The sequence below is a fragment of the Pseudopodoces humilis genome, chromosome 12 (genome assembly GCF_049639895.1).
Source record: "Pseudopodoces humilis isolate 2021_Gansu_Grassland_sample_001 chromosome 12, ASM4963989v1, whole genome shotgun sequence".
Taxonomy (NCBI): Eukaryota; Metazoa; Chordata; class Aves; order Passeriformes; family Paridae; genus Pseudopodoces; species Pseudopodoces humilis.
The window spans coordinates 12,230,391-12,258,125 of record NC_142211.1 but is presented as its reverse complement, the minus strand read 5'-3'; the positions used below and the strand labels follow the sequence as shown (position 1 = coordinate 12,258,125).

Genomic DNA, 27,735 nt, shown 5'->3' with positions numbered 1-27,735 from the left:
CCTGATAGTCCTGAATCTAGCCATGTGCTTGACCGAGGGAATGAGCCCCGAGGTACCTCCGGGGGAGCGTCCCCTGCAGAAGTGTGAGCAGTGTCAGACTGCCACAGATGCCGGACAAATAATTGACTGTCCTCCAGAACGACAAAAGGGGTTTTGTTTATCCAACGGCACTCGGTATAATCTCTGTGAACTAAAGGGGGAGGTCTGGTGTTATCACTCAAGGGCAAGTTTTAAGGACGGGCAGTCTAAAACTCCTATGAGAAGAAAAACCAAAGCTACCCACTTCAGGTATAGGAGAGAAGTGGGAATGCTCCCTCCAATTCCAATCTGCAGCCAATGTAACAAAACTGTCTGGATAGGAGGAAAAAGACAATCCACCTTTTTAGCATATTATAAAGTCAACCCTTTGTGTTACAATAAAGCAAACTTAAAAATGTGTACCATAGGGGAGAAAGTGTATTGGGAAGGTAAAAATTTAAAACATGAAGAGAAAGCCTCCTTTAGTAATGAACCGATAATTCTTGACTTGTTAAAAAGTGATGATGACCGAGTATGTTTACAATTCAATCAAGTGTTCTGCTTCTCCAGAGATGAGGAAGGGATAGACCCTGAAAACAAAATAAAACAACTAACCCTAGAATTAAAGAGGCGAGAAGCAGAAATTCAGAAAAAGAGACTAGAACAAGAGAGGCTTAACTCTCTTAGTGAGCACTATGAGCAATTAGAGAGACAATACAGCAATTGGGGATTGCCAGCCCCCAACCAGAATCTTTTCATAGACCTAATGCAAGAAATAGCCACAGAATTAGGTCTATCTAACTGTTGGATCTGTGGCGGTTTAAAGTCGGCTGAAAGGTGGCCTTGGAAGGGAGAGGGACTCACCCCAGAGCAACTCCTAAAATGGGAAGGCTCAAAAATGTCAAAAACAAAACGAAGACCCGAGGGATGGGTTATAGACCAAAGGATAATTGGTACCGTCTGCATTAGCAGAGAAGGAAAAGAATTCACTGATTTAGTAGGCTATACCCCGTGTGTAAGCACACTCACAGTGAATTCTGACAGTAAATCAAAAACTTGGCAACCTGAACCACCCGCAGGCTATTGGAGTCGCACCCGGGGTAATCACTGCGAATGGGTTGAAATAATTGAACTATGTTGGAACAAAAACTCCCGGGCCAATCCCTTCCATGCACTAGAAGGCCTGAAAGAATATTGGGATGATCCGGCAAGAACAAACAAAGGCTGGGAAGCTCCCAATGGAATTTACTGGTTATGTGGCAAGAAAGCATATAGTGAGCTACCTAGGAAATGGAAGGGGTCTTGCACTCTCGGAATAATTAGACCCTTTTTCTTTACTCTACCCAGAACAGAAAGTAAATTGCTGGGAGCTCCCCTCTTTGAAATATTAAATAGACCAAAGAGGGAATTAAAACAGGAACTACCCATGGCAGGAGGCAGTCAGAAATGGAAAGAAGAAGAATGGCCTGCTGAAAGGATCTTTAAGTATTATGGGCCTGCCACTTGGGCAAACGATGGCAGTTGGGGTTACAGGACTCCCATTTACCTTCTCAACAGACTTATCAGGTTACAAGCGGTAGTAGAAGTAGTTTCCAACCACACCTCAGAGGCCCTAGAACTCCTAGCGAAGCAACATTCACAAATGAGAGCTTTTGTGTACCAAAACAGACTAGCTCTCGATTATTTGTTGGCCGAGGAAGGAGGAGTGTGCGGTAAATACAATGAATCCGAGTGTTGCATGGAAATAGATGATTATGGAGAAACAATAAAAGGACTAGCTGCCGAAATAAAAAAGGTAGCACATGTGCCAGTTCAAAAATGGAACTCAATTCTGCAAGCCTCCTGGTGGGACCAAATATTTGGGCAGGGGGCTTGGTGGAAAAAGTTAGTGTTCTTTATATCTTGTTCAATTGCCGGAATCATCTTTCTCCCGTGTTTGATTCCCTGCTTCATCAGATTAATTCATTCTGTTGTGCAAGGAATGCAAATTGCCACCCTTCCAATTGACCCAGAAAAGGCACAAGGGAAACCCACTCTTTTCTCTAAACTAATGAAGTTAGAGGAGAAAAGAGAGAACCAGAAGGCAGTTGAAGCCTTAAAGAAATTTGAAAATAAAAACAACCCTTCTCAAGAATACTGTGAGAATTCACTTACAGACTGGGAAGAAGACGAATATAGTTAAAACTACACAGTTCTCCCTCATTAGAAATGAATGAAATGACACGAATTTTTAATGTGATAAATTATTAAGCGGGGGACTGTGATAAATGTAACCTTGGATAAAAATTCGTGAAAGAATAAATAAGTATATAACTGTATTTGTAACAATGTAAAAATTATATAAAATATAGTGTGGCCTAAGGATTTCCCCCAAACCCAGCAGTAACTACCCATTCAGGCGGTAACGACTCTAGGCGATGTTCATCAGCCTGAAAGAAAGAGCAGGACACGGACAATCAGGCTAAACAATGAGAGGAGCCAGGCCGAGATGCCCATCGGCTCCACACCGCACCTGGACACTCTACCCTGCAAGCCCCGACTGAAGATGCAATCAGGCCAAACAATGAGAGGAGCCCAGCCGAGATACCCATTGGCTCCGCACCGGACCTGGACACTTCACCCTGAGAGTCCAACCGAAGATACAATCAGGAAGCACTCAGAACCTTTCACATGCGAAAGGACTCTGCCCAGTCATCTATTGATTCAGTTCCACGGTTCCAGGAAATTCATTCAACCAACCATCTAAACTCTTTGTTGAACAGTAACTGCTCGGAGTTTTGGCCTCAGGACACAAAATCTCTATAAAAACCTCTGACAGTCTACCCTCCTTCGTGGATTTGGGTAAATCTGTACCTCTGGGTATAGACCCCTGTCCACCCAGCGCTGCGCTGATTTATTTTATTGTGGTTTTTTTCTCTCATTGTTTGTGATTGAAATTGTTTTATAATAAATCGCTTTTTGTATTAACCCTATTTTGCCATTGCATTTATAACAGATTGGTGGCACCAAGGTCAGTGGAAAAAGAAGTGGAGGAGGTGCTTCAAGTGCCAGAGCCAAGATGCCTCTGCAGGCTGTGGTGAGAACTATGGTAAAGTAAGCTGTCCCCCTGCAGCCCATGAAGTCCATGGGGGATGCAGAGATCCACTCGCAGCCCATGAGAGAAGTACTCACACTGGAGTAGGTGGATGGTGGAGAAAGTTGTGATCCAGTGGGAGAGCTGAATAGAGAGAGGGCCCTAGCTTCCAAACTAGAGCAGCCTATCCTTAGGGGACTGCACCCTGTAGACGAGTGACCCATGCTGCATCAGTTTTGGAAAGACTGCCCGTGGGAAGGACTCAAGTTGCAGCAATTTTGTCAGGACTGCTGCTCGTGAGATTGGACCCATGCTGGAGAAGTTCACAGAGAGCTGTCCCCAGTGAGAGGGACCCCACAGCATAGCAAAGGAAAGACTTCTCTCCCTGAGAGAACAGAAAAAGATCTCAGGTGACAAACTGAACAAAACCTCCATGCTCTGTCTCCCTGAGCTGTCGGTGGGAAAGAGGGAGGGAAAAAAGGTGTTTCAAATGCTTATTTTACTTCTCATTATCCTCCTCTGACTATGTTAATAATAAATTTACCTTATACCTTTAAATTTGAACATGTTTTGGCCCTTGGAATGTTTTGTCCCAATCCTCATCTCAACACATGAGCCCTTCATTAATTTTTTTTTCCCTCTCTGCCCAACTGAAAGCAAAAGAGAGTGAGCAAATGGCTTTTGTGGGGACCTGGTGTTTGGCCAGTGTCAAACCACAACAAGAATAATACCAGCTGAATTTTTTCTTTTTAATTCTGATGATATCAAGAACAGTTTTCTTGGTATAAGAGAAAATACTACTGTTGTAGTACATCTAAAAAAATCTTGGTATCTCCCAAGGGTAAAACTCACCTCTGGTTTGTGTAATGTTATTTCCTACCTGAAAACCTTCTTTCCCTTCCCCCTTCCTATTGGCTGTGACCTCCCTGTATCCCCTGATTACCCCTGCCCCCTGGTATAAGAGATAAGACCCAGGGCATTTCAGTCTCTCTCTTGCCCCGGATGGACAACAGACAATAAACCCGGGATTATTCCAGCAAGTTTGAGCCTCCTGTGTCTAGATACTTTGAGTCCGTGTTGTATCCACTCCAGGACCCCCTCCGCCACCTGTGTCTCGAGACGAGCGGGGCTCTCACCATGGGGGGTGGGACAGAGGGGTCCCCCAAGAGGAGGATTGCAACATACTACAGTTTTATATTTGAATTAGAAAATAATCTCAAAATGAACCCTACTCTGACCTTATACCATAACAGAAAAGCAAGAGTTAAACAATGTTTCAGTTTTGTTAACGCATAAGACCAGATTTTTTTTTCCATAGTGAGAATATGTTGAAAATATCTTGCTACTTTGAAAGACAAGAAGATGATCTTACCACAGTAAAATTTTACCAAGTCAGTAAGTCAAATTAAACTCAAATAATCATAATATTCATAGAAGAGATTAAGCATGGCTTGGACAGATATGCTATCTGGCTATTTGCATTCTTTGCCACATTCCTTATCAACAGATGGACCTGCACTGCAAAGATCAAGCAGAGATAAAGGTAGCATGCAATCTCTCACTAGCCAGATAGATGGGCAGCTACTGCAATCTGCCACCTCCCTTCTCTACCAACCAGCATCAAGGGCAGGGTGAAGTCACAGCAGGGATACTTGTGTCAATACATGACTGATAAAGATCTACTCAATCCCATTCATTCCCCAAAGCTTTGGTGATATTCCTAAATCAATTGAGTTTTGTTTATAATTTCACTAGTATTTCATATTTTGAAAATTTTAATCCTACACATATGCTATCCTTTAATTTTCAAGCTATTGATTTGTTCAATTAAAAATATTCAGCTGATGCAAAATTTATGTTTTGGACCTTTCAAGTTCAGTTAAAAATTATTTTGTTATAGCAACATGTTTATCACGAACAACTTCATGCCTATCTAGCAATAGTGAAAATCTGAGTATGTGATTCACTGAACATTGTCTAGAAAGCAACTCTGCTGTAATAGTGTGTTGTGGTTTAACCCCAGCTGGCAACTGAGTACCACACAGCTGCTCCCTTACCTCCCCACCCCCAATGGGGAGGAGAATCGGAAAGGAAAGATAAGCCTCGTGGGTTGAGATAGGAATGTATTGGATTTGTGTGACATGGTTTTGATAGTGGGGGGGCTACAGGGATGGCTTCTGTGAGAAGCCTCTAGAAGCTTCCCCCATGTCTAGCACAGGCAATGCCAGTCAGCTCCAAGAGGGACCTGCTGCTAGCTAAGGCCAAGCCAATCAGAGATGATAGTAATGGCTCTGGAGTAACATATTTAAGAAGGGAAAAAGTTATCAAGCTGAAGAAAATTGCAGCCAGAGAAGAGGGGTGAGAATATGTGAGAGGAACAACTCTGCAGACACCAAGATCAGTGCAGAAGGAGGGGGAGGAGGTGCTCCAGATGCTAGAGAAGAGATTCCCCTGCAGCCCATGGTGAAGACCATGGTGAGGCAGCTGTGCCCCTGCAGCTCATGGAGGTCAATGGTGGTGCAGAGATTAACCTGGAGCCCATGGAGGAGACCCATACCGGAGCAGGTGGATGCCAGAAGGAAGCTGTTACCCTGTGGGAAGCCTGCACTGGAACAGGCTCCTGGCAGTAACCTGTGGACCCATAGAGAGAGGAACCCACACTGGAGCAGGTTTGCTGGCTGGATTTGTGACCCTGTGAGGGACCCAACACTGGAGCAGGCTCTGCCTGAAGGACTGCACCCTGTGGAAAGGGACCCACGCTGGAGCAGGGGAAGGAGTTCTCCCTCTGAGGAGGAAGGAGAGGCAGAAAAAGCATGTGATGAACTGACTGTAACCCTCATTGCCCATCCCCTTGTGCTGCTGGGGGGGAGAAGGTAGAGATTTGGGGATAAAGTTAAGCCTGGGAAGGAGGGATTGGGGAAGGTTGTTTTAAGATTTGTTTTACTTCTTATTATCCTGCTCTGGTTTTGATTGGTAATACATTCAACTACTTTCCTGAAGTCAAGTCTGTTTTGCCCATGACAGTAATCAGTGGATGATCTCTCCCCATCCTTATCTCAACTTATGAACCTTTCTATATATTTTCTCTCCCCATCCAGCTGAGGAGGGGAGTGATAGAGCGGCTTTGGTGGGTACCTGGCATCCAACCAGGGTCAACCTAACACAAAAAACAATTTAATAATTGAAAGGAAAAAAAAAAAGACAAAACCAATATAATAATAATAGTAATAATAATAGTAAGACTGGAGGAGAGTGAGAGAGTAACAGAAGCCAAGAGAAACAAGTGATGCACAATACAGTTGATCATCACCCACTGACTGATGCCCAGCACATCCCCAAGCTGTGATTGGCCACTCCTGGCCAAGTCCCCCCAGTTTATATACTGGGCATGATGTTCTATGATGTGGAATATCCCTTTGGCCAGTTCAGGTCAGCTGTCCCAGATCCGTCCCAGCTTCTTGTGCAGCTCTTCAGTGGCAGAGCCATAGACACTGAAAAGCCCTTTGACTCAGGATAAGCACTGCTCAGCAGCAACCAAAACATCAGTGTATTATCAGCATTATTCTCATACTGAATCCAAAACACAGCACTGTATCAGCTACTGAGAAGAAATGAACTCTTATCCCAGCCAAAAGCAGGGCACAATGTAAATGATATATCTTAAACTGAGTACAACGGAGAATTAAAAAACTCAACAATTGATACATACTATTTCATTAATTCCACTAAGTTTCCCTGTAGACAATTTTGGTGTTGAAGCAGGCCTTGGAGGGGGTACAATGGTGCCTACAGAATGAGGATTTGTGGGCTTTGCTGAAAGAAAGCAAATTTTAAAAAATCAGTATTAGAAAGGTCACACTGAACATAAATATGCACTCAAACAGAATAACTGGAAATTATGCTTCTATTAAAAGTTCCTGTTTTACAAGCCTCATTTAGTAAAATTTATCACTAATAATAAATGTTTTTAAAATAGTGCTGTGTGCTATCTGGAAAAGTGACTCTCAAAATGGCATAATAGATTTTCTCATTTATCTTGAATGATTTTATACCAACTATTCACAAAGGTTTGTATATAAAAAGATGGTGTTACCTGAGTTCCCTTTTGTGTATAGTCTATATGGATTCACAATATAAGACAGTTTTTTATGTCTAACAACAAATGGATAATTCAATGGAAATTCATATTTGGTCCTGGCTGACAATGGCATAACTGCATCAAATTATACCCTCTGAAATTTCACTGACTTCAATTAGTATACATAAGTATAACAGATAAATTACTCTGTTGATTGCAAGAACACAGTAATTGCATATTATCTCTTAACCAAGCTATGAGAAGTAAAAAGCAGTTAAAAAAATACTGCCCTTGTGTAACCTAACAGACACAACTTACAGATGGTGGCAATAGCACAAAAATGCCACTTTTACATAGTAACTTTTCTGAATAGAACTGTACTTCAAAACAAATGTTAGAGACCAGCTAATGAGTATTCCAGATCTAAAATAATTTTAAAACAGACTGAAACCCTAATATATGACTATGCCCTTGCAGCACATCCCATCATCTCCTTTAAATTCTGGATGGTTCTTCTTTAATCAAATCAGTTAACGTTATTTACAAATGTAACTTTTAAGTATGGAATTTTCTCAGGCATTCAGCATAACTTCTGTCATTCAAGCATTGGAGTTTCATCACTGACTTGGGAAGAAACAAATTAGGCTAATACTGACCACATCTACCTTAAGAGTTGCAAACTCAAATGTACCCAAGTAAATTCACTTCTGAAACATCAGTCGTTCCTTTGAAATTTGTCTTATGTCCAGGAAGACAGTGCATACTAAACATTAAATAGTCTGCTGCAGTACCACAGGTATTCAGTGAGTTATGGCCCACTTGCCCAAAGGCACTTTTCCTTCGCCCTATAAGTATGTAGCATTACCATGTATCATGCACACTTCAAAACACTGTGTGTTAAAAAGAAAAAGTTTCAAATTGAAATTAACTTTATTTAACCTGAAAACATCTATACATCCCTATTTTTACAAAAGCAAAGCTCTCAATATTTAAGAAAAAGCAATGCTTTTAATCAAATAGCATGAATTTTTCTTATTTCAAGCTGAATATTTATTTCATTGTCCTAACTTTAAATAAAGTTGATGCTAACAAGAAGTTTAATATATTTTTAGAAAGAATCATGGAATCATTTAGATTGCAAAAGACCTCCAAGTTCATCAAGTCCAACTATTAACCTAGAACTGCCAAGTCCACCACTAAACCAGGTCCCCAAGTGCCATATCTACACAGCTTTAAATTCCTCCAGGGATGATGACTCCAGCACTGGCCTGAGCAGCCTTTTCCAATGCTTGAGAACTTTTAGTGAAGAAATTTTTTCTAATTTCCAACCTAAACCTCCCCTGGTGCAACTTGAGGCCATTTCTTCTCATCCTGGGAGAAGAGACCTACTCCCACCAGATCCCTCTATGGAGCCTTCCTACCCTCCAGCAGGTTAACACTCCCACCCAACTTGGTGTTGTCTGAAAACTTGCTGAGGGTGCACTTGGTCCCCTTGTCCAAATCATCAATAGACATATTAAACAGAATCAGCCCCAATACTGAGCCCTGGGGAACTCCACTAGTGATCGGCCATCAACTGGATGTAGCACCATTCACCACCAGCAGAGCACACCTGTCCAAGCCATGAGCCGCAGCTTCTACAGGAGAATGCCATGGGACATAGTATCAAAGGCTTTACTAAAGTCTAGGTAGACAACATCCCCAGCCTTTCCATCATCCACCTGGTGGGTCACCTGGTCATAGAAGGAGATCAGGTTGGTAAAGCAGGTCCTGCCTTTCCTAAACCTATGCTGGCTGGGCCTGATCCCCATGTTGTCCTGCATCTGTCACTTGATGACACTCAAGATGATCTGCTCTAAAACCTTCCCCTGCAATGAGGTCAGAATGACAGGTCTGTAGCTTCCTGGATCCTCCTTCCAGCCCTTCTTGTAGATGGGCCTCACATTTGCTAAATTCCAGTTAACTGGAACCTCCCTGTTTGACCAGGACTGCTGATAAATGATTCAAAGTCACTCAGTGAGCACTTCAACCAGCTCCCTCAGTACTCTTGGGTGGATCTCATCCTGCCTCATAGACTTCTGTGTGTCTAATTGGTGTAGCAGGTCACTGACCATTTCCCTGTAGATTATGGAAGCTTCATTCTGCTCCCCATCCCTGTCTTTCAGCTCAGGTGGTGGGTACCCTGAGAACAACTGGTATTACTATTATATATATATAAACATATTTATCCTTAAATATGTAACAAATGTGGATCGAGTAGCCAATAATCTTATCCGAATACCTAAATGAGGAAGAGACAATCTAACAAATTCCATAAGGTATATTTGTTATAAAACATAACTTTTAAGGAATATGAAGTGGAGGAAAAAGTTGCACTTAAAACCCTAACGGTTACATAGTAATGTTTGTTGCTATTAAGAGGACGTTACTAAAGCCAAGAAGAATTAGCACTAGTTGAATATAATTCTCCTATTGATACATGTATTCTTTCTCACTCTTCTTTAATCTGTATGAGCAGGTAGAGATGAAAACAGAAAGCCATGACTGTGAACAGAGAATCTATAATAATTTTTGGAAAAGGAATACCCAGTTAAAAGAAAAAGTGACCACTTCCTTTCTGATGCACATGGGAGGACAAGAGTCTCTACATTAAGACAGTAGGGATTGGAGAATAGACATGCAGTAGGCAGAATGGAGAGAACTATGAAACAGTGTCTGCTACTGTTAGCAAATAGTAGATTCCACTTTAAATCCCCTGAGATAATCAACATAAATAATTTAATTGAATAATTTTAGTAAGCAGGTTCTAACATAGCACTATCTGTTTTTGTTTCAGTATCTCCTCCTTTCTTAACTAGTTTCTCAACGTCCTGCTCAGTCTCTTCAACACATGTAGCCGCTTACATGGTATTTGCTTCCCTCTCCCTTACTGTCTTTTGAATGTAAAAATCAGTATTTCCTGTTTCTGTAAACTCCCCCCCCCCCCTTCAAGACCAAGTTTCAGGAAAGCCTGCCAGTATCCTGCCCACACTAATATACTCCAAAAACCTGCATCCAAAATTCACACAGAGTTTCAGCCCCTTCCCCTCCACCTCCCATTCTCCTCAGCCCACCCTCTTCCTCCTAATACACCTATTCTCAGGTGGTGCCAGGAACTCCCCCTTAATTCCAGATGCAGTCCTGCCATTTTTCTCCCATGCACACCTCCTAACAGATTCATGGTTTCCTACAGGAAACTAGTTCATCACAGCAAAGCTCCACAGTGGCTTTGTGCTGCACAGGTCAACAGGCTTTCCTGGAAAGAAGAAACCCATCCCTATTCACAGTGCCAATTCAGCATCTCAGGTGCTGTGACAACCACCACTTAATTTACCAAATTGTAAAAAGATGATTCTATTCTTCCTCCAGCATAGATGATGATAATTTTTTGCAATGAGAGAATGAGAGAAAAAAAAGACAAATGGAAGATAGAATTTTTCTAAGGTTTCTAGTGTTCCCTCTTCCCCCTTGCTCCCTAGCTTGAACACCTGGCATACTGCACTCCAAGTTGTGTTTATTCATAACATAGGATACTGCTTTACAAAAATTAATTTCAACAGTCAAAACACATCTCCTTGCAATGACTAAAAAAGCAACAGAACATCCCACAGAATATGCAGAAAACATTTTCTACTATCAAATATTTTACCTGAGGACGATGAGGATACCAAGGAGGCTGAAGAAGATTTGGGAGAACTGCTAAAGAGTGGATCCCATGCCAGAAGGTCACTCTTTCCCTTTCTATAGTAAGTGTTACAATTAGAATATTAATGAAAGATGTATATATTCATAAAAATGCAATTACAACTTTGGTAGTTCATATTCTGTATTAGTTGGTCATTGCATTCAAAAATTAAAAGTACTTACAAATTGTAGGTCAAGGAACTGATTTACACATAAGGAAACTATTTCAACTGATAACTGGTGGGAGTTTGTATGTGGATATATTTCATAATGTCAGTAAATTATTTTCATTTTCAACAAGGCATACATCTACAAATCAGTTTGTTTCAGTATATACATGTATGAGCAATGTATATAGACCTATCCAAATTTGGGACTTGTAATCTTAAACACTTTACAGTGGAACAGTATAAATATGATGGAAACTAAATCCATCTTATTTAAAACCTGAAATTTTAAGCAAAACAAATATTTTGTAGTCACATAATTATAAATATCAATTGAGACAGATAAGAATGAAGCAAACAGAAGGGGAAAAAGAATGGATAGAAATCTCCATTGTTACACAGTTACTCATTAACTCTTACAATGCAATAAGCGCCTGGCTTAAAATAACAGTCAACTGATATTTCCAATGAGTCTCAGAGTCTTAGATCAAAATAAGACAATATTCCCCCAAAATGACACTTGATATAATTTTAAAAGTTGAACTTACTCATTAGCTGGAGGTGAAAGCTTTGATTTTGTTAGCTCTTCACCTAAGGAAAAGACACAACATTATCACCACTCTAAAATACAAATCTTCCAGCTTCATTATTTATACTATCTCTGGTAATATCATTTCAGATGCTCCTGAAATACCTTCAAAAAGGAGAGGACTAAACAGAGCAATGCATTTCAGGAAGAAGTGCTGGTCGCTTGAAATTTCTTCCTTAAATTATACTGTTTACATCAATATTATTCTTCAGGAAACCTGGCTTGGTTTCCCACTGAGAAAAACACTAGAGACTAATGCTCAGTCCTCTATCTTCATGGCCATACTTTGTGGATGATACTAAACATGGGCAGATGGAATGGTTTTAACAACTTACACAAGAGTAATTTCTATGGATATTCCCCCATAACACACTTTGGCTCTTGGACTTGCTTGTCATCACTGTCACAGACAGACTCATCTGTTTCCCAGAACAAGGAACAGTTGAGTATACAAAAAAAAAAATAAGAGGTCTTTGGCTGTCTTCTACTAGCTGCTTTGAAATTTTGACCAAAGAACTTATTTTGTCCAGTGAATTTATTGTGAATTGTTCAAAACCAAATATCATGAAGGTACCTAGAACTGACAAGGGAATTTTTTTCTACTTAAAATACAAATAGTTAATAAGTTTATTTCTTCAGTAATAAAAAAATGTTTTCATGCCATGTTAAAAAAGCTAATGTAAATAGACTAAAAGTTAAATATTCACACTTACTAGATGCGTTTTGATTAGTTTGTGCCTGAAACAGAAAAGAATAAATTATTTTACTAACTCTCAAATAAAACACTTAATAGCCCCAGGGTTCTTATTTCGACTCAACTTTCCATGTGTTATTTTGCTTTGAATGCCAGGCAGACCATTTTGGAGCTTGCAGAAGACCAGAATACAAGCCAGGACAGAGCAGCTAGTGCATACCCACCACACACAAAAGGCAGGAATGAAGACTGAAGAGGTGACAAAGGCAACAGTATGACTAAACCCTTTGACAGGCTGGGCCAGTAATATTAAACAGCTTTTATATCACATAGTATGCCTGAAAGGTAAACATAGCAATATTCCTAAGTTTTTCCCAATAACTTTCTCACATATTACACTTGCTTTTAATCTAAAAATGTGAATAAAAAGCCATTCTTTACTTACAGAACTGTGTTTCTGCTTTCAAAATGTGTGTGTAGGGGAAAAGACAAAAATAATTATTAGTATTTTAATATGAATAATATTTTCTTTAAAATCAGAGCCATCTATATTGTGATGTGAATACTGTACTAGCATACTTTAACACTATTTGCAATATCATCCCACAGCATAAAGGATCATTCTGTGGTTTGACAGAATACATACAATAAAGCTGCACTATAAAAGTTATTTGCATCCACATTATATGATCTGGTTTTAAGGTTTGTATATTACTGAATATGAATTAGTAAACTGTGTTAAAAGCCATGCTCAGCTAACTCCATATGTATTCAAATGTCTTGTGATGGCAACAGCAGAAGGTCAAGGACTAAGCACTCTCAAGACTCAAAGTAAAGTTAAAATCTGAGGAGGAATTACTTAGCATGAAATTGCAATAAACCGTATCAAAGATGACCTAGTGCGCAAGAAAAAAATCATTGAACTTGATTCTAGAATAGATTCTGAACAGTAAAATATATGTAACTCTAATGATTCCTTGACACTTTTCTTCTCATTAAAAATACAAGGAACAAAATTACTTACAGATATTGCTGAAGAAAGAGCGATGTTCCCTATAGATACTTTTAATTCATCCAAGGAAGGCATGGTATACTGAGAACTATTATTTGATTGGACAGGTTTTATTTCTACATGGAACCTCCTGGGTTCACCTTCTTCAGAGTCAGAATCACTGGATGAACAGAAATGGTTCTTTTTTGTATGTTTTTCTCAGTTAAGGAAGAAATACTTTAAATTCATCTCTCTGCTATGTTTCACAATTACTCTCTACAAAATGGCCATATTAAGTAAACACCACAGAAAAACAATGCTGCCTAAGCTCTTTGTGCACTTGAAACAAAGAAATTAAGAATTAGGAAGAAATGCTTAAAAGGGGTGTGATAAATGAACTTATAAAAATTCGTAGAGATCTAAATAAATATATTTGTAGCGATAATAATATAAAATATAAAGTACAGTGTGGCCCACAAGTCCTTCCCAGATCTAGTCGCGAATTCCCACTCGAGAGATAACGATCCTAGCCGGCGCCCATCAACGGAAAAGAATGAACAGGACATGGGCCATCAGGCTGACAGGGAAGGGCTCAGACGAGATACTCATCGCCGGACCTGAACACCCCGCCTTGCAGGCCACTGTTGGGGAAGCAATCAGGCAGACAAAAGGAAAAAAAGTCCAGCCGAGATATCCATCAGCTCCAACCCGGATCCAACCATCCCATCCAGATGGCCTGAACCAAAATGAAATCAAGGAACACTCAGAACTTCTTTACATATGAGGAGACTCTGCCTGGACGTCTATTTGACTCTATTCTCCAACGCCAGGAAATCAATTCATCCAACAATCAAGGACCCTTGGTGAATGGTGCCTGCCTGGAATTTGGCCTCAGGACACAAAATCCCTATAAAAACCCCGGACAGTCTACCCTCCTTCGTGGATTTGGGAACACCTATACCTTTGGGTATAGACCCCTGTCCACCCAGCGCTGCGCTGTTTATTTTATTGTGGTTTTTCCTCATTGTTTATTTTTATTATAAAAATTGTTTTATAATAAATTGTTCTTTTATTTAACCCAAATTTGCCTTTGCATTTATAACAGGGGTGACTGACAAAAACCAGACCCTGACACCCTAATCCACAAGAACAGGAAAAAGAGTCAGACTGCAAGATGAGATAAGGAGCTGGAATACACAAACAAGATGCAAAGACAAAGGCACCACAGGATAAAGGAGATTCCTGGACCCTAAGCCGGAAGAAACGGATTTGAAGTCCCAAAAAGCGGCCAAAGGACTGAAAGGGGCATGGGGCTAATTGTAATATGAAGTGAAGACAGGCGGGGTTAGGAAATTAATATGTATTAGGCGTATCGTGTAAACCTGCTCTGTAAGGATAAAAAAGGGAAAACCCAATCAAAAAGGTGTACATGCTTTTGGAGGAGATATCCCCATGCACCTCAGCGCTGAATAAATTCATACCTGCTCTTATAACTACTCTGCGAGTTATAGGGTTCCTTTTATTCCGCAAATCAAACTTGTACAGACACTTCAATTATATCCACTGTTCAAAATACACAACTCAGAGTTAAAATTTGGTTTTTACATTCCATTCATTTTCATGACTGTTTTCTGTTACCCAAGACACAATACTATCTAACTGAACGACTATATATTTGAAAGTATCAAGATAACTTATTCTACAGTAGCAACACTTCTGTATATTTAATTTATGATTTCCAAGATTGTTGGGGGTTAGGCGTCCTTTTTTTTTTTTTTTTTTGTTGTTCTGGTTTGCCCGGGGAATTTTTACCCATTAGTTGCTGGGACAACCTAACTGGGTACTTAGTGGGTGCCCGACAAAGGACAAAGAGTGGCCGGGCCCAGGGCGGGGGGAAGGGGTGCAGGAAAAAGGAGGGTGGGGACAGTTTTGGCTGCCTTTCTTCGGCTTCGGGGAAAGACATTCTTTTTGGGCGCCGAGCTGCTTCGGTAGAGAGAAGGGAATTTCGCCATCACCCAGATGTTGTGAATTCATGTTGTAAATATTGGCTTTTCACAATTATTCTGATAAATATATATTATATGCTTTCACTATATTCTTTTCTCTCTTAGCAAGTTATAGGCTTAGATAGGAATTCTGAATAATAAAGATATGTTTCATCCGGACAAGGCAAGACAATGGGAGGATCAAGCTGTGGAAAACAGGCTGTTATCAGCAGCAGGAAAGGGAGAGCAAACTGTTATCAAAAAAACCGGTACCAGGACGTGGGCAGGGGGGAAAGATAAGCTCAGCTGCCCTCAGAAGAAGGATGAGGGGCCCAGACCCTTATCAACAACTGACCATCTGCAGAAAAAAGGAAACCAGACTCCAAAAGAATGCTGACCAGCAAGAATAATGATGACCAGCAAAAAAATTATGATGACCAGCAGAAACTGAGACTGTGCAAGAGCATGATCCAAGAAGGCGGAACCAGGGAGGGGACATGCTTGAATATGCATTAACCCCTCACAGCAAGGATGGGATAAAAGGGGTCTCCATGAGATACCAGGTGTGCTCTTGGCAGCGCGCCAAGGCACCCGGACGTTTTAACTCTTTGCTTTATTTTATGTCTTATTGTCTTTATTAAACTTTTTAAAATTTACAGGAGTGAACTTCGTTTTTCACAGAAATTGGGGGCTCGTCTGGGATGAAGCACCTTGCCCCGGGGAAACCAGGAGATTCCAGGCGGGGGAAAGCGCCTCCCTGCCAGCTTTGGTAATCCGCTTTGGCTCTTCTGGTGTCATCGGTGGTAGCAGGGCAACACCCGAAGGACAAGAGAGAGACAAGTAAAGCAAAGAAAAATTAAAAAAAAATCAAAGTAATAAAGCGCTCCTTCAAAACCCCATAATCTTTCAGGACCTGAACAGGAATTGGTAAGTACTGATCAGTGGGGTGGAAATGGGGGGATGAATGTGTGTGAATGAGACGCAAGCTGGTTACCCCAGACCTGCGGAGCGAGAGCGGAGTCCATACTACCGAGGTTCCTATCTTTCGCGAGAAAATAGGCCGGGAATTGGACGAAGCGAATGAAAAAGGAGTGAAAGAATCCCCCCGGGGTTACTGGGACTGGGGTCTCAGGGAGGGGTTGGACCCCTGGAAAGGAAGGAGTCGGGAGTTCTCCTAAGTTCAGTGTACTAGGAGACGGGACAAAAAGGGGATAAAAATTAATAAATCCCCGGGAATATTGCCAGGTTGAGGGTGCAAACCACGGGAAGTGTGGGATACAGTACCCAAGAAAATCTGGGGGGTTGGCCAACAACACTGAAGGTACCTTATTATTGTATTGTCTTGGTGTGAGTGAAAGTGAGTGTGGAAAGTCTATTAAAGAAATGAGAATGCATGTGTGAATGAGAGATCGTGTATAACTATCTTGAGCGGGGGAAGGTGGACTGTAACAAGAACGCTGAGAGAGGGATTTGGGGTTTGTTGGTTTTGTTGGTGGTGCTGTGAAGGGTGATTAGTGCTTTAAAGAAGTGAACTCGTGGTTTTTTTTTAAGGGAGTTAACATAGGTATTTTAAAGAAGTGAACTGGTGTTTTAAAGGAGTGGAATTGGTATTCTAAAATAGTACAATTGGTGTTTTAAATAGTGGTACTTAAAAGGAGTAGGGTGAAACAGAGAACACTTGGAAAAATGGGACAGAGAGCCAGTAAGCTGTCCTTAAGAGAAAAAAGAATTAATAAAATACCAGAGGATATACCTCAAGATAGTCCCCTCGGGGTCAAACTAGCAAATTGGGATACAGATCCCGATACAAAGGGGAAAGACAAAGTAAAAATGATCCAATTCTGCATGAAGGAGTGGGTAAAAAAGGAAATTAGACCTGATCATGTTTACTGGCCAAAATACGGGTCCTCGGAGGCTTGGATCTGCCAGGCTCTAAATATATTTGTGAATTCAAAAGAGCCATACAATCCAGAAGAAAGAGAATATGCCTCTTGCTGGTTAGGAAACACAGAACCTCTGGGAACCAGAGTTTTTAAAGTATCTAAAACTCCAGAGGTTGAGCAAACAGAAAATAAAAAAAAATGGGACCCCCTTGATGCCTTACCTCCACCACTAGCACAGGGAGCCCTCCCGCTGCAGCCAGCCGCAGGGGTTCCCCAGCCTCCAGGAATTCCTCCGCCTCCAATGGCGCTGGGAATCCTCCCACCCCCGCTGATGCTGGGAATTCCACCCGTCCCGGGAACTCCTGCCCCCCACTTCGAACCGGGGAGAGCGCTGGGTGTCCCGACTCTGGCTTCTGCTCCACCCGCCCTGGCGGCCCCGGCTTCACTGCCAGACATCAGCACTCCGGCTGCAGCAGCTCCGGCTTCAATGCCGGACCCCAGCAGCTCTGCACAGGCGGCCCTGGCTTCACTGCCAGGCCCCGCTCTCACTCCTTCTGCACTAGGGATCCCAGCTTCCCTGCCGGACTCTGTTTCTGCCTCTTTTCCTTTGGAGAGTTCAGCGCCTGCCGCCCAGATAACATCTCTTCTTAACGAAGGGGCACCATATCAGAACACAAGGGGAGCAATTAAAGCTCAAAAGCAGCCTGATAACCTCTGTGTTACCAACACTAATACAAAACAAGGGAAGGGGGGTGTAAAAACAGATAAACAGGGAGAGTGGAACCAAGAAATCAATTTATTCCCACTACGAGAAGTACCTATGGGAGGAGTCCAGGGGGGAATGGGATTTGTGAATGCTCCTTTAACTTCTACAGAAGTTAGGAATTTCAAAAAGGAGATTAAAGGGCTATTAGAAGACCCTATAGGTACGGCTGAACAATTAGATCAATTCCTAGGGCCCAATATTTTCACTTGGGAAGAAATGCAATCAATAATGAAAATAATATTTTCCCAAGAGGAAAGAGATATGATTAGAACTGCTGGGATAAAAATATGGGAAAGAGAAAACCAACAAGGCCCACCGGGAGAACAGAAATTGCCAACTGCACCTCCTAATTGGAACCAGAATGATGAAGTTGGGAGGGGAAGTATGAATGATTATCGTAATTTGATAATCAAAGGGATAAAGGAGGGAGCGCCCCGAGGGCAAAATGTTAGAAAAGCCTTTGAGGGACAACAGGGAAAAGAGGAAACCCCAACTGAATGGCTGGAAAGGCTCCGAAAAAATATGAAACAATACTCTGGAATAGACCCTGAGTCCCTAGCAGGACAAGCCCTGCTAAGGGTCAATTTTGTCACCCGGGCATGGCCAGATATTAGAAAAAAACTAGAAAAATTGGAAGACTGGCACGACAAACCCTTAAATGACTTATTAAGAGAAGCTCAAAGGGTTTATGTATGGAGAGATGAAGAAAAAGCTAAAGTGGAAGCAAAAATCATGATAGCCACTATGAGGGAAAACACTTTCCAGAAAAATCTGAATCAAAAACCCTCAGGAATTCCTCCTAAACACTCAGGGGCTAGAAGTGGGGAAAAGGGAAGAAATAAAAATCCAGCACAATCAAAATTCCCGGGACAACCCAGGAATACCTGTTTTTATTGCAAAAAGGAAGGGCATTTTAAACGAGAATGCCCTCACTTAAGGAGGGATCTAAAGATATTTCAAGAGACACCCCCAGAGGAAGAATAGGGGAGTCACTGGCTCTATTTTTTGGGGGACAAATACCATCTGGAGCCTTTGATAACTTTAAAAGTGGGCCCCCAAGAGGAGACATTAGAATTTATAGTTGATACTGGGGCAGAAAGGACTTGTGTTGTTAATATTCCAAAGGGATGTGATATAAGTAATGATACTGTAAAAGTAACAGGGGCAAAAGGGGAAGGGTTTAAAGTTCCTGTCATTAAAAATGTGGTCATAGAAGGAGAAACAAAAATAGGAATAGGAGATGTTTTACTAGTTCCTGGGGCTGGCAGCAACTTATTGGGAAGGGATTTACAGATACAATTAGGAATTGGGGTTATCCCAGTAGAAGGGAAAATGACAGCCAAAGTGTTAAAACTTGGCCAAAAAGATGAAGAGAAAATTAACAAAGAAGTTTGGGCTGGAAAAGGAAATAGGGGTGGATTGAATATTGACCCCATAAAGGTCACTATTGAAAGGGAAGAACGTCCCATACGTGTACGTCAGTATCCTATTTCTTTGGAGGGGAGAGAAGGCTTAAAGCCAGTAATAGAAGAATTGATAAAGGATGGGACATTGGAACCTTGTAAATGTCCTCATAACACCCCTATACTCCCAGTAAAGAAACCTGATGGAAATTACAGATTAGTGCAAGATTTAAGGGAGGTAAATAAAAGAACACGAGCCCGTTACCCTGTGGTTCCTAATCCTTATACTCTTTTAAGTAAAGTCCCACCTCAACATCAGTGGTTCAGTGTGGTGGATCTTAAAGATGCTTTCTGGGCCTCCCCACTGGCAGAAGAAAGCCGAGATATTTTTGCCTTTGAATGGGAAGATCCAAATACCGGGAGAAAGCAACAATTAAGATGGACAAAATTACCACAAGGATTCACAGAGTCCCCAAATCTATTCGGGCAAGCCTTAGAAGAGATACTACAAACTTTCCCCACTCCTGTAGGAATACAAATTATCCAATATGTGGATGATCTCCTAATATCAGGAGAAATAGAAGCTGAAGTTAGAGAAGCTACTATAAAACTTCTGAATTTTCTTGGGGAAAAGGGACTCAGAGTATCAAAAGGAAAGTTACAGTTTGTGGAATCAGAGGTAAAATATCTTGGTCACTTGATAAGCAAAGGTAGCAGGAAATTAAATCCTGAAAGAATTGCAGGGATCCTATCCCTTCCTCCTCCCTCTTCAAAGAAAGAGGTTAGGAAACTGCTAGGACTGTTAGGATATCGTAGATTGTGGATTGAAGGATACACACAAGCAGTAAAATTTTTGTATGAGAAATTGACAGGGGGAGACAATATAAGATGGACTAAAGATGATGATGATAAATTAGAACAATTGAAATTGAAACTAGCCTCAGTACCAGCCCTAAGCCTACCCTCCTTAGAAAAACCCTTTCATTTATACGTTAATGTGGAAAACGGAGTAGCTCACAGGGTTTTAGTTCAAGAATGGGGGGGGGGTGAAGAAACCAATAGCCTTTTTATCCAAATTATTGGATCCAGTGAGCCATGGCTGGCCAGTATGTATTCAGGCAATAGCAGCTACTGCTATTTTGGTGGAGGAAAGCCGTAAGCTCACCTTTGGAAGTAAATTAATTGTATGCACACCCCATGCTGTCCGAAATGTGCTAAATCAAAAAGCTGAAAAATGGTTAACAGACTCCAGGGTGTTAAAATAGGAAGCAATCTTAATTGACAATAATGATTTGACAATAGAAACAAGCAGGAGTCTCAATCCGGCCCAATTTCTGTATGGGGAACCAAAAGATGATTTGGCACATAATTGTCTGGAAATCATACAATGCCAAACTAAAGTTCGGGAAGATTTAGCAGAACAAGCCCTTTTGGAGGGAAAAAAAATATATGTTGATGGTTCATCCAGATGCTTGCAAGGAAAAAGAATGTCGGGATATGCTGTAGTTGATGGAGAAAATATGCAGACCATTGAAAAAGGAAGTCTACCTTCAAACTGGTCTGCTCAATCTTGTGAATTATATGCTCTAAAAAGAGCACTGGAGCATTTAGCACATAAAAAGGGGACCATCTATACTGACTCAAAGTATGCCTTTGGAGTAATTCATACCTTTGGGAAAATTTGGGAGGAAAGGGGGTTACTAAACTCAAAAGGGAAGGGACTAGTACATGAGGGACTTATTTTAGAAGTTTTAGAAGCGTTAAAACTGCCTGAGGAGATAGCTGTAGTACATATCAAAGGACACCAAAAGGGAATGACACCTGAAATAAGAGGGAATAACTTGGCGGATCAGGAGGCTAAAGAAGCGGCAGAAAATGGGGACAAACGAGTAATGTTAATTTTAACCCCAGACAGGGAAGAATTGGAAATCCCTAAATTTAGTGAGAAAGAAGAAAAAGAATTGCTTAAGATAGGGGGAGAACAGGATCAGTCTGGAAAGTGGAAACTCCCTGATGGGAGACACTTAATAAGCCACTCACCAGAAAAATATTAGAAGATATGCATCAGAAAACTCATTGGGGTACTCAGGCTTTGTGTGATCACTTTCTAAGGGATTTTGGATGCATTGGAATTTTTGGGGTAGCAAAACAAATAACCGAAAACTGCATAACTTGCCAAAAGGTAAATAGAAAAATAATGAGAAAAACACCATTAGGTGGCCGTGAATTAGCCTTACGGCCATTTCAAAGTATTCAAGTGGATTTCACTGAACTTCCCCAAGTCCAAAAATGGAAGTTCCTATTGGTAATAGTAGACCACTTAACTCACTGGGTGGAAGCTATTCCCGCTGCCAGGGCCACAGCTAATGTGGTGTGTAAAACTCTTTTGGAACAGATTATTCCCAGGTATGGAATGATTAATAAAATAGACTCAGATAGAGGAACACATTTTACATCTAAAGTCTTACAGCAAATAACCCAAACCTTGGGAATAAAATGGGAATTGCATACCCCCTGGCACCCACAAAGTTCAGGCCGGGTGGAAAGAATGAATCAAACTTTAAAGAAGACCTTAACAAAATTAATGATTGAAACCCAGATGTCCTGGGTAAAATGTTTACCTCTGGCTCTATTAAGGGTTCGAACACAACCCAGGTCAGACCTGGGAGTGTCACCCTATGAAATGATGTTTGGACTACCCTTCCTTACCACCCGACATGAAACTGCCACTTATGAAGTAGGGGAAATAAGTGTCAGAAAATATGTCACCACAATTGCTAAAACACTTGAAAACCTAAGGCTAAAAGGAATGATCCCTCAAACCACCCCTTTGGAGTTCAAAATTCATAATATTCATCCAGGAGAATGGGTACTGGTAAAGACATGGAAGGAACAATCTTTAACTCCTCAATGGGAAGGTCCTTTTCAGGTACTGCTGACAACGGAGGCTGCAATCCGGACCAGGGAGCGAGGTTGGATCCATGCCAGTAGAATCAAGGGACCTGTGAAAAGACCTGAGGAGTGGATTATAACTTCTGAACCGGGTGATACCAAATTGACTCTAAAGCGGGGGCTGGGTGGTAATGAACTGGGACAATCCACAGGATCCAAGGGATGAGCAAAGAATCACGCCTAATTGGGAAGTGAGACCAAGCCTGTATCAGTGGTTTCAAGTCCTGCCTGGACAAGTTCTGAGACACCTTCGATATCCACCTTGGGGAGGAATACTCCCTCTCCAAACAGGAGGATCGGGGCTGTTTCGGTCAGGAAATCCTCATATTTTTGCTTTGGCCTGTGATCTGTATAAAGAAGGGGGAGAATCACAACTTCCATCAGTGCCACACCATATACCTTGTATAAATCATCCCAATACGGGACATGCTAGCTGGGTTAAATATAAGTGTTTAAGATGGAAAAATTGGTATTGCAGCTCACACAATTGGCGTTCTTGTTGTAGGGAGTGTCGAGCACATAATAGATCCTCTATCCAAACAGAATTGCAGGCAACTGAAATAATAACTCTGCTCTGTGGATGGGAATTACTGGTGCCTGTTGAGTGGGAAATACCTGAAGAACGGTGGGATACTACTGTTAAAAGGTGTCAAAAGAGATTTGCTTGGAAATTACAAAAGAGGAAGTGACAAGGAAATAGGGGGCAAGACCAGATTGGCCTCTATAACTTGCCACCAAGAAGAATATAAAACACCTGCTGTGAGCTGCAACCTCATAGGCAGGATGGGTGGGGGTGTAAGCCATACTGGACCCCTATTATTCCTTCTTCTGTCACTTATCCTTTTCCCTTTTGGGACCCCAGCAAAGCAGTGTTACAAATGCTATCGAAAACTTTACATGGAAAAAACGCCAGGGTTTCTTTCTTATTACCCACACCAATATCAGTAGTCACTGCTATAAACCCATCCAAGTTAAGTACATGTATACATAAAGGAGAAAAATATTGGATCACAGAAAACTTAGGAGTCAGTGGTACTAGATTGGGAAGCACTTGCCCAAAAGGGGAAAAATGGATTTGCTTCACGGGGGCGGTCAAGGGAAAGACCCAAGATTTGATAAAAGAGCAAGTGATAAGAAAAAAGATAAAACCAACACAGAAACCTAAACCTAACTTAACCTCATGTCAGGACCTGTATGCAAGGCTCAAACAGCAATTAAAAGGGGAAATAGATATCTCAAGACTAGGGAAAAACCTGTTTGTGGATTTAGGGGAGAGGATAAGTAAAGAACTTAACATAACAAACTGCTGGGTCTGTGGAGGAGCCTTGATGACGGAGGAATGGCCATGGAAAGGTAGTAGCATAGGCCCGGTGGAACTCCTTAAGTGGAACCGGACCAATATAAGAGGGGGGACTCGACCAGAAGGATGGATTCTAAGTTCAACAGTGATAGGGGAAGAATGTTTATGGCGAACTGGTAAGGAATTTATTAAAGAAATAGGGAAAACTCCCTGTAAAAGGTATAAGGTTAGCAATGGAACTTCTACATGGTGGATCCCAGAGGAACCAACTTTGTATTGGACTCAAGGAAAAGTAAAAGAAAAGAATTGTGTGTATGATAATCGAACCAGACTCTTCAGATGTAATGGTAAAGGGAAAAATCCTTACTCTGGAATCCCAGAAATATCTAAATTTTGGGAAAATATAAATCAACAGAAAAATGACTATTGGAAGGCACCAGATGGCTTATTTTGGATATGTGGGAAAAGGGCATACCCAAAGCTCCCTTCACAATGGAAAGGGAGTTGTACTCTGGGAATCATTCAACCAGGATTCTTCCTTTTGCCAGGACCAGATGGAGATCAATTGGGAGTGCCGGTTTATGAGGACCTAAAAAGAAATAAAAGGGAATTGTTTGGAGGACCTCAAAAATGGGGAGATGAGGAATGGCCCCCTGAACGCATACTAGAAACATATGGGCCAGCTACTTGGGCACAAGATGGAAGTTGGGGATATCGAACCCCAATTTACATGCTAAATCGCATTATAAGACTCCAAGCTGTAGTAGAAATCATAACCAATGAAACAGCTGGGGCTATGGAATTAATAGTCAGTCAGCAACGCCAAGCCAGAGCTGCAATATATCAGAATAGATTGGCTTTGGACTATCTATTGGCTGAAGAGGGGGGTGTATGCGGGGAAAATTAATATATCAGATTGTTGTTTGCAAATTGATGACAATGGAAATGCCGTTCTAGATATCGCCAAGAACATCAGAAAAATAGCCCATGTGCCAGTCCAAAAATGGGAGTCAATGATGACCACCAATTGGTGGAATAACCTGTTGGGGACAGAATGGTGGGAGAAGCTAGGTTTTCTTCCTCCTATGCGCTATAGCTGGTTTAATATTCCTTCCTTGTCTAATCCCCTGTTTCATCCAACTAATCACCAAAGTGGTGCAGGGCATGCAAATAGTAGCAATGCCTACAGACCCAAAATTGGCTACATCTGGAACGGCACAAAAAATCATGATATTAAGAAAACAAAATAATGTGAAAGATCCGCTAGAAGAAGCTAAATTGATTTGTGAGAAAAATGAACGAGTGCTAGAAGCTAGGAAACAAGAATTATTGCTCAAGCCAAATGATTTATAAAAAAAATAAAAGGAGAGGTTGTTGTGAATTCATGTTGTAAATATTGGCTTTTCACAATTATTCTGATAAATATATATTATATGCTTTCACTATATTCTTTTCTCTCTTAGCAAGTTATAGGCTTAGATAGGAATTCTGAATAATAAAGATATGTTTCATCTGGACAAGGCAAGACAATGGGAGGATCAAGCTGTGGAAAACAGGCTGTTATCAGCAGCAGGAAAGGGAGAGCAAACTGTTATCAAAAAAACCGGTACCAGGACGTGGGCAGGGGGGAAAGATAAGCTCAGCTGCCCTCAGAAGAAGGATGAGGGGCCCAGACCCTTATCAACAACTGACCATCTGCAGAAAAAAGGAAACCAGACTCCAAAAGAATGCTGACCAGCAAGAATAATGATGACCAGCAAAAAAATTATGATGACCAGCAGAAACTGAGATTGTGCAAGAGCATGATCCAAGAAGGCGGAACCAGGGAGGGGACATGCTTGAATATGCATTAACCCCTCACAGCAAGGATGGGATAAAAGGGGTCTCCATGAGATACCAGGTGTGCTCTTGGTAGCGCGCCAAGGCACCCGGCCGTTTTAACTCTTTGCTTTATTTTATGTCTTATTGTCTTTATTAAACTTTTTAAAATTGACAGGAGTGAACTTCGTTTTTCGCACAGACGGGGCTGCTGCTTCTTCTCCTTCTTCCCTTTGTTGGTGGCCTCGCACCCCCTGTCCTGCCGGGACGTGTGGCAGTGCCAGCCACCGCCGCGGAGCTGCTGATACACCTCAGCCACTGGCCCAGGATCTCAGCTCATCCCTGCTGTTCCAGCTGACTGTTCCTCAGAGGCCTGCAGGAGCACCGGGACTGCCCGCCCGAGGGGGTTTGGAAGCAAAGCCTCTCCTCCATCCCGTCTCAGCCGAGAAGGGCTGTCACGGGGTCCCTGGTTCTGTTTTCTTGTTATTGCTGTTGTTATTGTTGTTTGTTTGCCTGGTTATACTAGTAAAGAACTGTTATTCCTATCCCCAGATCTCTGCCTAAAGGCCCCTTGATTTCAAAATTATAATAATTCGGAGGGAGGGGGGTCTACATTCTTTCATTCCAAGGGAGGCTCCTGCCCTCCCTAGCAGACACCTGTCTTCTAGAACCAAGACAAAGATTCAATGAAGAATCCTAATGCATACATGAAAAATGTATGCATTGTAGAAATCCTTTTAAACCAAGTGAGGAAAAGTCCTAGCCTTTCTCATTAGCAATGAAATGCCCATCGATCCTTATTACAGAGAGGTGGGCAGTTTAGTGCTGTGTGGGTGTGATCAAGCTGTTATTCTACACCATCTACAACATCACTGTGGGCTTGGTTTCCACAGGAAAAGCTGAGACATATAACCAGAAGTGTTCCATCTTGCTTTTCTCACTCCAGAGGAGGGACTGTCAGCATCGAACCTACAGATTCCATCCTCCATGGCCTGCCAGTCCCCCCATCTGTTCTACCAGGATGCTTTTGCAGGATGTGGTGCTGAGGAGAGGCGACAGCTCCACTCCCAGTTCTGGTGCTGAAGGGACAGCTCAGAGGCGCAGCTGAGCCCAGTAGGGCAGGGACAGAGTGGAGAAGTCACCCCAGCATGTCCATTTTTTTCCCCCACAGCACGACAGAGAGTTAGAGGTGGTAGCACAAACAGTTGTGAAGGACTGAGCTCAGTGGAGCAGCTGCACAACCCCTACTTGGACAACTTAGCTTCCGGGGTGTTTGTTTGTCCATGTTTTTTGTTGTTTTCAGGCTAGGGGAGGGGAAACATTAGCTGGGGGGGCTAATGTTGTTTCCAGGTGACCATGCAGCACAGCACGCAGGAACGGTTTGCCATAATGCCTTTGTCTGGGGAAACCACATGGACGCATACTACAGGGAGAGTCCACCATCCTCCTTTTCTGTTCCAAGTGGTCAATACCTTTTTGTGGGTAAAACACCTTCTCTTTTTCATATACTTTCACTATTAATATTGCTGTTGTTATTGTGCATGTTTTGTTCAATTACTTTGTGCTTTTAATAAATTGTTATTTCAACCCATAGTCTCTTTTTGTCCCTCCCTTACCGGAAGGGGTAGGGGAGTGGCTTATTTGGAATTTAATTTCCTGATGGTGTTAATAACCAGCACGCCATGGTACTTGTACCAAGCATAGCAGTAGAGGAAGCAGCAGCCACTATTACTTGCCCTTTTTTGCAGAGTATGATGGTTTGGCATTTAAGAAAAAAAGTAAAAAAACACGGAAGTGAAGGCTTTGAGAGAAGGTGATGGGAGTTTTTTTCTCTTTTTCTCCTGACTAATAGCTGTCCATTTCTGAGAATTCATAGTAGTTTTGACCATTGAAAAAGTGAGATCAACCCTGTGAATACCACCTTTTAAGACCTAAGCCCGGGAATTTCTGGTGTCTTGGTTTTCTGGCTTTGAAAGGTAACAGAACTCCAGCTGGCTCCCGTCCCATTCCCCCCCCCCCCCCCCCGCCCCAGCCATGTAGTCTGGTGGGGGCTGGGCTCGGCCTGCTGCGGTTCCCGGGCGGGGGATGGAGCCTGCAGGAGTTTCCCACCTTCTCCTGGGCTGGGGCTGAGGTCTGCTGCGGCCCTCCTGGGAAGCCTCCGGTTCCTGTTCCAGCAGGGTGACTGAAGTTTTTCCCAGGGGGCCTCGGCTCTAGGCCCTGCTGAGCTGAAATCCATGAATACCTGCTGCAGCTTGAGCCAGATTTTAACCCTTTCACTACCCAGATGAGACCTGC

At 42.0% G+C, this 27,735-nt stretch overlaps 1 protein-coding gene across 1 annotated transcript in view; it reads right to left on the bottom strand.

Annotated features, from left to right (window-relative positions):
* The window catches only part of LOC148183384 (F-BAR domain only protein 2-like), a 126,213-nt gene that overhangs the window by 44,030 nt on the left and 54,448 nt on the right, over positions 1-27,735 (bottom strand). The window contains exons 4-9 of the mRNA XM_088061460.1: positions 17,423-17,646; positions 12,788-12,799; positions 12,362-12,386; positions 11,608-11,650; positions 10,858-10,949; positions 6,801-6,904 (exon numbers count right to left, since the gene is read on the bottom strand). Of these exons, the coding sequence (XP_087917586.1) occupies positions 6,801-6,904; positions 10,858-10,949; positions 11,608-11,650; positions 12,362-12,386; positions 12,788-12,799; positions 17,423-17,646 (500 nt within the window). The remainder of the gene's footprint in view (positions 1-6,800; positions 6,905-10,857; positions 10,950-11,607; positions 11,651-12,361; positions 12,387-12,787; positions 12,800-17,422; positions 17,647-27,735) is intronic.